This window comes from Arachis stenosperma, chromosome 6 (assembly GCF_014773155.1).
Source record: "Arachis stenosperma cultivar V10309 chromosome 6, arast.V10309.gnm1.PFL2, whole genome shotgun sequence".
Lineage (NCBI taxonomy): Eukaryota > Viridiplantae > Streptophyta > Magnoliopsida > Fabales > Fabaceae > Arachis > Arachis stenosperma.
The window spans coordinates 9,889,720-9,902,555 of NC_080382.1; the positions used below are offsets into that span (position 1 = coordinate 9,889,720).

Sequence of the window (12,836 nt, forward strand, 5' to 3'; positions counted from 1 at the left end):
TCAGGTACTTGGGCAATTTCAGTTTATTTTTGCCTTCACTATCTCAAAGAAATCACTTTTAATAGCATGTGATTAGATGTTAGAGGTTTTTTTTAATCCTAATATCTATCTAATCAAGTACTTGTGAAAAGATGGTTCATTTCCAAATTCGTTATCTCAACAAAGTCACTTTAATATAAGGGAATTTTAGTGCTATTGAACTAATCAGCCAAGCCACCATTGAACAATTGATCATTTACATTTACTTAGACAATCATTGATGCATATTGACTTCCCTTTCCTAATCATAAAATCTACTAGATTTTGAGCCAAAGAAAACCTAATCAAGCTAACCCTGTTAGAAGTATACAATCCAATAAGATATAGAAAATGCACAGGCTAGGCCTGTGTGCGAAGTTTCCTAATCAACCATTTCTTTCTTAACTTGATATCCAAAGCAAGAAATATTTTGGCTTTTCTTTCATCTTCTAGGAAATCACAAGCATCCAGAACCAGATCTTCATCCATATCAGGCAATGCTTGCACTGCATATATGACAGTCTCTATTGATACAAGGTTCTCATCATTCTTCTCTGTAGACAAAGAAGACACTGCAGTTGCCATCTCACGGAGAGCAACAGCCATGCCATGTTCTTCATTTCTTGAGTGTTTAGAAATAGGAGCACCGGAAAACTTCTCTAACTGTCGCTTTTGTTTCTGATCCGAATGAGCTACCTCCTTTACAACACCAAGTTGTTCTTCACTGGGATTGGAAGTAATTGAAGAATGACCAGCTGGGGATGCGTAGTCACTATCAATCTTAACATCAACTATGTTTTGATGCTCAATATCTTGAAGGAGAGTAGATTTTTTCTCCTCAAATTTAGGATTACATATGATACACAAATCTTTATAATATGGCAAAGGCCGGGTCATAAACTGCCTTGCATCTGGATGTATCTGCATGTAATGCTTTCAAACTTGTTAAACCATAAACAACAAGACTAAGAAATCATCTGCATTGACACTCAACAATAAAGGAAAATCAAGTGACCAAGAAGATAATGCTGTCTTTGACTATCCCAGTATCCCCTAATAATCCCTTGCACAATAACCTTGCTCCTTTCAACTATAAGCAGCACCAAAAGATGAAAAAGAAACCTAACTAGGAATAATAATAATTAAAAAAAAAAAAAAACTCTAATGATCCCAATTTCCATCTTGCTATTCTTCTCCATTTTGCACCTATATTAGTATATTACCAACCAAACCCTTAAGATTAGCAGAATTTACCAAGTTGTTTCCCTGTTTTAGCTCAAAGGGGAAGGCTGGCAACCTGGTACTAAATTAATTAAAGAGCATGACGAACAGAATAAACAAAGAATGATTAAATGCAACTATTATCAGGAAATGCAGTAGCCACCCGCTACCAAGAGGCCAAAGTAAGACTTATGTTCTTGAAAATAGTTTCAGTAAGCCTTCATTCTATTGCTTCACAAATGGATATACTCATTGGCCGGATTGGCAATTGACCTTTCATGTATACAAGTCCAAAGATGTACGATTTCCTAGCAGATTTTTTATGCAAGTACATACCTTAATACAATCTTGCCAAGCAGAATCATCAGCAGTAACCATCTGGCGCGATTCATCCCAGACAAACGCGTCCAAATCAAGAAGATTTTTAATTAAATTATACTGCCTTCTCAGAGTTTTGTATCGATTTTTAAGATGTTCCAAACTATAGTCAAAACCAAATTTTTCATTGAAAGATAAAATCATCTCCATCCATGCTTGTCTGCTAAAGACTCCATCAGGCCGATTTCCTTTGTACACGTGGGCAAGCATTTGGTTGATGAAGTAACGATCCATTGGTGGCTGCCAATAAGTCCGGGTACGGGTAGAAAATGGGGTTGCTGTTTCGTTCACCACCCTCTGCTCCGAATCATCATTTTCAGTTTCCAAGGTAGATATTCCAAAATCTTCATCAACCATTATATCATGAAGAACCTCATGAACATCCTCTCCTATATTCTTATCTAAGTGTATGAATGTCTCATTTTCGGCTGAATAAGATGACCCACCCGGTGCATTGTCACCTATGAATTCATACTCATTACTATTAGATATTGAAAGTTTGAAACATAGACCTTCAAAGCATCAAGCATAGTGTAAATTAAATTAATTTTCAATGAAAAGAGCTACCTTTTTCTTCTATCACTGCATTTCCATAGATAATACACAAATCCTTGAAATAAGGAATACTTTTTATTCTGTGTGACCGTGCAGCCGGATTTAACTGCCCAAATCATGCTGAAGATAAATGATTGGAAACATTTTGTTAAAATTGAAAAGATTATATTTGATTTAGGGTAAATGACAAGATTTTCATACCTTGAGATACTCATCCCAAACAGGATTATCAGCAGTGACCATACTCCGCTTCTGATCCCAGCTAAAACCCGGATTGGCTAGAAGGTTGTTGACAACTCTGTAGAGATTCCTGAGTGTTTTGTAGCGATTCTTGAGAATATCCTTTTCATATTGAAAGTTGAACTTTGCATTGAACAATGATGACATATGAATCCATGCTCGTTTGCTCGTTAAATGATCATCGAATTTAGTGCCCTGGCGAACCTGCTCTAACAAAAGATCAACGAAGTAGCGATCCATCTCAGGGGTCCAAATTGTTCTGAGGCGCTCGCTGCTATTTCGTGCTCCCAAACCCATTTTATCTTCAATGCAAGAGAATGAATTCGAAAAAATTAGTACCTTTGGAAGGGAATAAGGTTGAAGATGCTCCGTGGGAAGAATCCGATATTTCCAATTCCCAATCCTATTTAGGGTTATTACTTATTACTTGATTTACTTCTCACGTGCATTTTTTATTCTTATATTTTAAAAATTTTCTTTCGTTAAATTCTTGCAAATAGATCATAATTAAATAGAGGAGTTTGCTTTAAAAGAATGATCCTGACGGTATAAATTAAGATAATAAAAGAGAACATTTTGATTTAATGTATAAAAAATTTAAAAATAATATTTAATATGAACTTTTTATTTGTAGTATTTCTAATAATACCATTTTGTGTGTGTGTCTAAGTTAATAAATTGGGTTAATAGTCAAATTAGTTTTTGAAAGATACGATATTTTTTTAATTTGTCCCTCAGATTTTTTGAATTAAATTGGTCTTTCAAAAATTACAAATTAGTTATATCTGTCCTTTAGTTACTCCACTCACAATTTTTGCTAATGATTGATGATATGAAATGTTAACTAATAGTATACATGACACATAATATGTTCAATTAGACGTTAATTACTCTCAATCTCTCCTTCCCCCAATTTTCGAAATTTATGTAGTAACTAGTGTATGAACCCGTGCTAAGCACGGAAAAATTTATAAAAGTAAAAAAAAATTATATGTTTAGATATTTTAAAAAAAACATAAAATAATTATTATGTTAAGAAATTTATAAAATTATTCTCAAAATTAAAGTTTAATTCAAAAATAGTGAGTAATAATTATTTTACACTTTTTTTAAGTAAAATAATTATACATTGGTACAGAATTTAAAATAAAATTAAAATATTTATATTAAAATCTTATTTTTTCAAAGACTTCTCCATAAACAACATTGATAGTTAAATTTATAGACATTCCTACGTGATTCATAAGTAAAACTTTTAAATATCTCTTACTCTTAACTCTTGAAAGTGCCACATATAGTTGGCCATGTGTAAAAACTGGTTTGGGCAAGTACAATCTAACATGAGATAAAGTTTGTCCCTGAGACTTATTAATTATCATGGCAAACGATACTATTATGAAAAACTGTCTTCGTTGGAATCTAACTGGGACGGTTTCATTTGTTGGTACCATATTCATTTTTGGAGTCAAAGCAATATGACCAACATTGTTATCCGTTAAGACTTCACATTCTATGACATGATTTCCAAGCTTCCTAACTTGTAGCCATGTACCATTACAAATACCACTGGATTAGTCAATATTCCTCAGTAACATCACCGGATCACCAACCTTGAGTATTAATTTATATGGAGGCAAACCAGAGCAATTTATGCTATTCAGTAATTCAAGATCTAAATTTTGTGCAGACATCCGATTTTTATCCCTAGTGTATGTTCCCGTGTCCTACACGGGATAATACATAAAATTATATAAAATTTTTTATTAAAATTTAAATAAAAAATATACATAGTAATTATTATTATAAATATTTTACAACTTAAAATTATTAAAAATAATTAATATTTATTTTAATCAATTTAAATTTATTGAATGGTCATTTCATTTGCCCGCTTAAGCAAGTATTTGGAGTTCGAATCTCGCCTTGTGTATCACAATCCATTAGTTAGCGACAGACCCTTAATAAATAGAACATCAATATGTGGTGGATTAATTCTCGACTTGCCAAGTTAAAAAATCTGTAGAAAAAATTGTATTTGTCTTTAAAATAGATTAATTTTTCATTAATAGAAATACTTATGAATTTTTGTCTTTGTTGAAATTTTCTTGGGACAATTTTATTTATTACTATCGTATTCATTCTTGAAATCAAAACAATATGATCAACATTGTTACTTGTTAAAACTTCACATTTTATGAAATAATTTTTAAATTTTCAAATTCATAAACTTATGTCATTACAAAAGTTATTAGATCGATTAATATTTTTTGGAAATATGGTGTATCGAAACACCATCGTTGAGTATTAGTTAGTGTGAAAAGAAACCGATAACAACTTTTGTTATTCAATATATAATTTATTCTATTGAAAATAAATTAATATTTTCTAAACTTGTAAATACATTTTCTTCTAATTTCTTACACCATTTTATTTGCCAATATTTACTATTAAAAAATAACAAATGACCATACTATCTTACAATATATGATGTACAAAGTAATTTCTTATCTTAAAATTAATTTTGGTTAGTGAGATAAAATGTAAAATATTTTTTTATTTTCTTACTCAAATTTAAATTTAAATTTAGAATTGATTAACACTCATCATTTTTTTAATTTCAATAAAATAAATTGGTTAGATGCAAAATATTCATCATTTAATAATTTCAATCATTTAAATTTTAATTACCAAAAATTAGATTAAAAATTAATTATAAACTTAATAATCGATTTTATATATATATATATATATATATATATATATATATATTAGTACGTAAATAATAATATCCAATGTATTGATTATTTATTTTTTGACAGAATTAATATATAATCTATTGAGGATTGATTTATTATCCAATTTTTTTTATAAATTTTGTAATATGTGAAAATAGTAATCTTATTTTTTATTATTATTTAATAAATTCTTCTTAATTTTTTAATTATGTAATTAACTTAATTAATAATCTTTATTATTGCTTTTATACTAAAAAAATATCAATTTATACTATTTATATTTTTTACTACTAATAAATAAATAAATATTTGCACTATTATACTTATTGTGCTAGATGATAACTTAAGTTATTTATTTTGTATGTTAAATTTATTAAATATTAAGATGAAAAATTAAAATTGTTCAATAAATTATATAAATAGTCATTACAGAAAAGAAAAAAAATTATATATCATATATAATAATTCTTGATATATAGTGTCATGTATATATTAAAATTCTCTATTTTAATTATGTGAGTGATTATTGTTATTTTCACTTTTTTGTTACATTAGAAAATAATATTTAAAACTAAAAAAGAGATAATTAATTTTTTTAATTTGAATTAAAAAATGTCTTGTAAATATATCTAACTTTTATATATACTAAGTGTTATAATATTAAATAGTATGGTATTTGCTATAACAATGACTCAAAATATTAATTTAAGATATATTTGAACCTGGTAAGACCTCAATGCAAGCAAGATCAACTAAAATATATTGTTAGGGTCCCAAATTTGACTTGAGTTCGTTACCTTAAAGACCCAATGCAGATGAAGTCCATGCGTTTCCTCTTAAATCGGCTCAAATTGGATCTCCGTTGCTAGTTAGATATGGTAATGAGAACTCAGGGGAGCGTGAGAAACCCACTTTTCATCCTTCATTCCTATTTAAAAAAAATGTCTCTGTTCTTTCTCCGTCATTGTAAGTTCCTATTTAATTACTCCTAAGAGAACGTAGATCTCTTCGGGTATCTATTAATATTCTTTGAAAATTTTTAAAAAATTAACACAAAAAGACATAATATAAATCATAAAATAATCAATTCAATATAATTCAACACAATTTATAACATATTCGTTATGAAAAATAACATTTAAAAAGGAGAAAACATAAAAAAATCCAACATAATAACATAACATAATTTTTTAGGACGATACTGAGCGACATAGTGACGGACTTGATGAGAGGTAGAGAAAGTGAGTTAGAGAGAGAGAGGATCAATGCTGAGAATGAATCTGGAAGAAAAAGGAAAAATTCAAATTGGAGGCAGAAATTAAGGTTACTAAATTCAAGAAATAGATTTACATATATATAATAAATAGGATAAATTAATAATTTTATATTCGCGTATATTTAATAAGTTTCATGAGGCGGGTACTTATGTCCGTGCCCCTATTAGGAGTGGCAAATGGGAAAGTCCGCCCTGTCTTGCCAAAAGCTCGCCCCGCCTAGTAAAACGGTTCTGAATTTTTCCCCTGCCTACCTAATGGTAGGCTAGCGGGATCTCCTTTTTTTTATAAACCATTAAATATTAAACAATATATATAATTTCACAACAATTTCAATAAATTTATAATTTCTAAAAACATAAAAAAATTATAATTTTTAAATTCACGCACATTAACGTCTTTATAATTATAAATATGTAATAAATATACTTATAAATCAATTTTTTTGAAACAAAATAATAAAACCAGCATTGTCCAAAGCAAAAAAATATTATCCAAAATTATATAATTAAACATCTTCAAGTTTATAATCAATCAAACATAAACATAATCCAAAATATAACTTAAAACTCCTTCAATTATCATCTTCATCCTCTTGTAGATCAATAACATTATAAAAATTTGTAAAAAAAGGTCTCTACCAAAATAAAAACTTGGCCCAGCGGGAAAGCCTGCCCCGTCCCGTCGAAGTCCGCCAAATCCCGTGGATTAGGCGGTGCAGGGTAGGCGGGATTTTTAAGTTTGGTGGTCATAAATTTTCAGCCAAACTCGCATTTTTTGGCGGGTTATGCAACCAGCTCGACAGGTTTCGACCCGTTTGCCACTCCTACTCCCCATCCATTTTCGCATGGCAGGTCGTGAGGATTTCGGGAGTCCCCATCTAGCTCCAAAACGCGAGTAATTCCTGCAAATACCCGTTTCGGCTGTTTTTGTGATCATCCTTATTGCTAGCATTCATTGGTTCATGACGTGGAGCTATTCTAGCCACTCAATAAATTCTCAGATAATCAAAGTCTAGGTTATATCATTTTTATAAAGTTACATGTATCCTTATTATAATAATATTAATAAAAGATAAATGGATAAACACTAAACTATTGTTTGGATATAAGATAAAAAAATAAGAGGAAAGAAAATGAAAAGAAAAGTATATTTTTTGTGTGTGTTGTTTAGATGAAAAAATGAATGAAAAGAAAATAGAGGAAAAAATTTCTTTTGCTTGAATGGAAGGAAAAGTAAGAAGAGAAAAAATCATAATAGAGAAAAATTATATTAATGTTTTTATATATATATATAAATTATAATTCAAATGGTAACTCTGTATTTTTATCCATGTTTGCACTTTTGAATCAGTTTTTTTCGCAACTTTGAAGAAAAAAAATTTACGTGAGCTCCATATACACTTTTATGTTTTTCATTCAATTTCTTTGTTGAACCAAATAATGAAAAATTAATTTTTCCATCTATTTTCTTCTCCAGCATGTTATTCCTCTACAAATTCTTCTAATCTAAACAATGCATAAATATGTCATCTATTCTATTATATATAACAATAACTAATATCACATATTAGGCTAATTTATGTTGATAAACCAAATCACCCTAAAATTACCTGAATCCCCTAAACCCAATAACGTTATCTAATTGTCTCCATTTACATTTCCATATAAATCGAATATAATGAATTCGAATTAGGATAATAAGTAGTAAATCTAATTTATATTTAATAATTTACTCTAACTTATGGTAAAAATGTAAAATTTGATGCAAAAAAAATAAAATAAAATGACATACATTTTTTACTAACGAACAAAAAATATATTTTTTTATTTTTATATACGTATCTATCTTTTTAAGTTATACATTTTGATTTATATAAATTAATGATAATTAAATGTACAAAAAAATACTAATTAATAAAAAAATAAAATTTAAGATAAACATGTCCTGAACAAATTGAAATAAAATAAAGACTTTTAATTATGATCATTAATTATAATTACATATATTTACTTCAAGATTTATACTTCAAAAACACACTTATTAATATTTTGTATTTTTATTTTTTAATTTTATACTATCACAAACATTAGTTACTCTCCAATAATGACAATACTTTTAAAAAAATAAACATAACTAAATGATTTTAAAATTATATAATAATTTTTAATATAACAAAAAAATATATAATTACCTAAAATATAATATTTATGTAGTAACTGAAATTTAATTGTCAATATAAAGTAATATATAATATCATTTCGTAATCAAATAAGTGTTTAATCAAAGAATTTAATATTATATAATAATATGACAAAATAAATTAAAATTTGAGTTTAATCATAGCAAGCGTTCAAGTTTAAATTTTTATAAATTAATTTATTTGTGTTAAAGTGAATTGCGTAATAAAAAATTCATAAAAATTTCATATATTGAAGTAGACAACAATTTATTTATAAATACAAAAGTGTATTGAATAAGTAAGAAATTATTTTATTTTAATTTGGTCCATAATTCACATGATTCGAATTTAGTTCAATATATATAATTTGATTTGATTTGATTTAATAATTAGTTAAAAATATCTCAGTTGCCTATTTTATTCATAGATTTATTATTTTAATGACTAATAAATTAATCAAATTAATTAATTAGTACACACAATAAATTTGGATTAATAAATTAAAAGAAATAAATTAAAAATACTAACAAAATATTAAAATAAATAAATTAAAAAATACTACCAAATCAAATTGATATAAATTATAATAAATTATATAATATTTAAATATTTAATCAAATTAATTAGTTGATATAGTTAATTTATCGTAATAACTTATAGTTAATGGGTTAAAAGAAATAAATCAAAAAACATTCTTAGAAACATGCTATGTCAGCTTTATCATTAAGTACAAAAATCCAATTTTTATATAATAGAATAGATAAATTTAAATGTATAATATTATTCTTATTAAAATTATCTAATTATATTTATACAACTTAAACTTTTAGAGAAAATTATGAATGACATTTTATTGGTCAAAAAACTTATTAATGACTCTAGAGTCTAAATAATTTGATGTGAATTTCTTTTTATTTTTTACATTAACTTTAGATTAAAAAAATTAATTCTGACATATAATTGAAAACTTAAAATGCAATTAATAAAATTTTTTTATCTATAATTATTAATGAGATGTAATCTAGATATAATGAGAAATAAATCATATAAATAGAGATTTTGCATAATAGATAGAGTTAAATTCAAGGATAACGATGTTTTTTAATTAATTTTTTTAATTTATTCAATTACAATAATAATAATAATAATAATAATAATAATAATAATAATAATAATATATTTGTCTAACTTAATTTAACTTTTTCGTACACAATTTTTAATCTATTTTATATTCATTTACATTAAAAAAAAAAGAAAGAAATAAATGATATACAATCTTTAACACGGTACTCTTTTAGGTATTTAGAAATCTAGAACAAAAAAAAAAGCCTTGAAAAACTAAATAGCCACCTAACTTTTCTTGCCCTCAATTCTGTGACCTTACTCCCAAAAACCCAGAAGAATAAAATATTGCTTGACTTGCTTTCAAATGCAGTAGAGAAGAACATGCAACTTCCATCTCGTCGCCGTTATTCCACCTGCCCAGTCACTACCATTGTTGTGTCTATTCCGCCACCGTATGCGTTGCTATGCGTCATCCAATTTAATGAATTTAATTAGAATAAACAATAAATTATTTATTTTATTTTAGACTTCATAAATGAAAAAATCAATTCACTGATACAATGAATTACAATTAACGTAGTCTAATTAATTAAGTAATATAAATTATAATAAATTATATTAATATTTAAATATCCAATTAAATCAATTAGTTGATATAATTAAGTAATTGTAATAAATTGTATTGAATGAGTTAAAATAACTAAATCGGAAAACACTCTGTGGAGCATGCTATGTCAACTCCATCGTTAAGTGTAGAAACTTAATTTTTATATAATAGAATAGATAAATAAAATAAATAAGTAAGTAAGTATTTGCACTATTATACTTCTTGTTCTACATAATGACTTAAGATATTTGTTTTGTATGTTAAATAATATAAATAATATTTGTATCTTATATTCATTAAATATTGATATTAAGAGGAGAAAATTATGTAATAAATTTTATAAATAGTAATTATAAAAATAAATAATTATTTATTATAAAGATGTCAAAAAGAATCTAATATATAAAGATGTGAATTGTAAAAATAGAGGGATACATATATAAAGAAGAATAGCATGCATGCATAAACGTTTTTTAACTATATCATAATTTGCTGTAACTATACAATGAATTCAACGGCAGTGCTCCAAAAGTTTGCATCGGTGCACCTCGAGCACATGACTTGATTTCTTAAGCCGCAAGTATGCCGAGCACATTGTCATCCAATTCCATCAGCAACGATAAGGCTTAAATTGAGATATTTTTGAGTTATAAACAAACAATCAACGAAATATTATTCATCTATACTTTTTCATTTATCCGTAAAAGAAATTTACATAAAAAAAAAGAAGAAAAGAAGAGTTGAAATAGCAAGAGCGATAAAAATGATGATTCTTATCATTTTGTTTGGTTGTCTATATATAGAAGACCAGAAAATTATAATTATCTAATAAAATTAATTTGTATTTATTGCATTTAATTTGAATAAGCAAGAAATAATCATATTTTAGTTTAGTATTTAATTCACATGATTTGAATTTGACTCAATACATATAATTTAATTTGATTTAATTATTAGTTAAAAATATCTCATTTGCTTATTTTATTTATAGATTTATTATTTTAATTATTAATAATTTAATCAAATCAATTAATTAATATACATAATTTATACCTAATTTGATTTAATAAATTAAAAAATACTACCAGAATATAAAAAAAATTAGGAAATACTATTAAAATAAATTGATATAAATTATAATAATTATGTAATATTTAAATATCTAATCAAATCAATTAGTTGATATAATTAATCTCATAATAGATTATATTTAATGAGTTAAAAGAAATAAATCGAAAAACACTCTCCGAAGCATGTTACGTCAACTCCACCATTAAGTGTAGAAATTCGATTTTTATATAATAGAATAGACGTTAATTCATATATAGTATATAAACAAATTTAATTAGAATAAATAACAATTTATTTATTTTATTTTAGACTTTATAAATGAAAAGATTAATTCACTAATATAACGAATTATAATTAATGTAGTATAATTAATTAAGTAATATAAATTATAATAAATTATATTAAGAAAAGAAATATTTAAATATCTAATCAAATCAATTAGTTGATATAATTAAGTCAGTGTAATAAATTGTATTGAATGAGTTAAAACAATTAAATCGAGAAACACTCTCCGAAGCATGCCACGTCAGCTTCATCATTAAATGCAGACATCCGATTTTTATATAATAGAATAGATGTTGAATTTCTTTACTTTTTGATGTGTTAGGATCCAATTAGTTTGAGGAAAACGTTCACTATTTCTTATACAAAGCTTGGGTAAGGTGAAGATACTATAACTCTATTTAATTTTCTGAATTTGTGCTTTGGGTATTAAATTTGGGTGTACATGTGTTATGAATATGTATTAGGTTGTAAATAAATAACTGGAGTTTGAAATTGTGGACATTGGAACTTGGTGGAGGTTGAGCACTAGTATTTTATTGAACTTTTGGGGGCTGTGTTTGTTTTGGTGAGTTGCCTTGATCACTACGTGAAAACCGGCTAAGATATGGTTTAGGTTTCTTGCATTTAATATATAATATTTTGTGAAAACTTAGATTAGATGACCATAGAAAAGATTGAGATGTATGTGTATATATTTGTTGCTTAGTATCTTGTTGAGAAGCATGTTTTGGTTTCGAGCATGTTGATTAGTTGATGATTTGATGAATTGTTGATTAATGATTTGAGGATATAAACATATAAAACTAGAATTTGTGAGCTATGGTTTTGGTTAATGGATTTGGGAGGCGTATGTATAATATTATTGTTGATTTGAAGTATGATTTATTATGGCGGTTGTTTTGATGATGAGGAAGGACATATTATGTGATAATTGCAGGTTTGGTGATTAATGGGATAAGGTTTTTGAATGAAAATGAGGTTTGGGAAGTTTTGTAAAATTTTGGTTTTGGGCCGAATTTCAGCGAGTTATAATTTGACTTTCGAACCCTCAAATTGCTTGCAACTTGTTTTAAATGAAAATAGGGTTCGTGAAGTTTATGCTGTTCGAAAAACGGGTGAAAATTATTTTAAATTGAAAAAGTTATGGGCGTCGAAAAATTTGAGCAAAGAGCTATGCACAGACTTTTGGGGACGCACGTCGAGGG

At 26.5% G+C, this 12,836-nt stretch overlaps 1 protein-coding gene across 1 annotated transcript; it reads right to left on the reverse strand.

The window, feature by feature from the left end:
* Positions 1–141: 141 nt before the first annotated feature.
* LOC130935182 (L10-interacting MYB domain-containing protein) lies at positions 142–2,819 on the reverse strand. Its single transcript, XM_057864781.1, has 4 exons — positions 2,374–2,819; positions 2,185–2,278; positions 1,576–2,078; positions 142–939 (listed from the first exon to the last, which is right to left on the reverse strand). Exons 1-4 carry the CDS (start codon positions 2,707–2,709, stop codon positions 379–381), a joined length of 1,494 nt encoding a protein of 497 aa, XP_057720764.1. The 5' UTR covers positions 2,710–2,819; the 3' UTR covers positions 142–378.
* Positions 2,820–12,836: the final 10,017 nt, after the last annotated feature.

Bases quoted from the DNA above. Each gene is read 5' to 3' on its own strand.
- LOC130935182 (XM_057864781.1), bottom strand. From the start codon at position 2,709: ATGGGTTTGGGAGCACGAAATAGCAGCGAGCGCCTCAGAACAATTTGG. The intron at 2,279-2,373 runs GTATGAAAATCT...TGATTTGGGCAG, and splicing joins TTTGGGATGAGTATCTCAAG to TTAAATCCGGCTGCACGGTC. The intron at 940-1,575 runs GTATGTACTTGC...CATTACATGCAG, and splicing joins CTTGGCAAGATTGTATTAAG to ATACATCCAGATGCAAGGCA.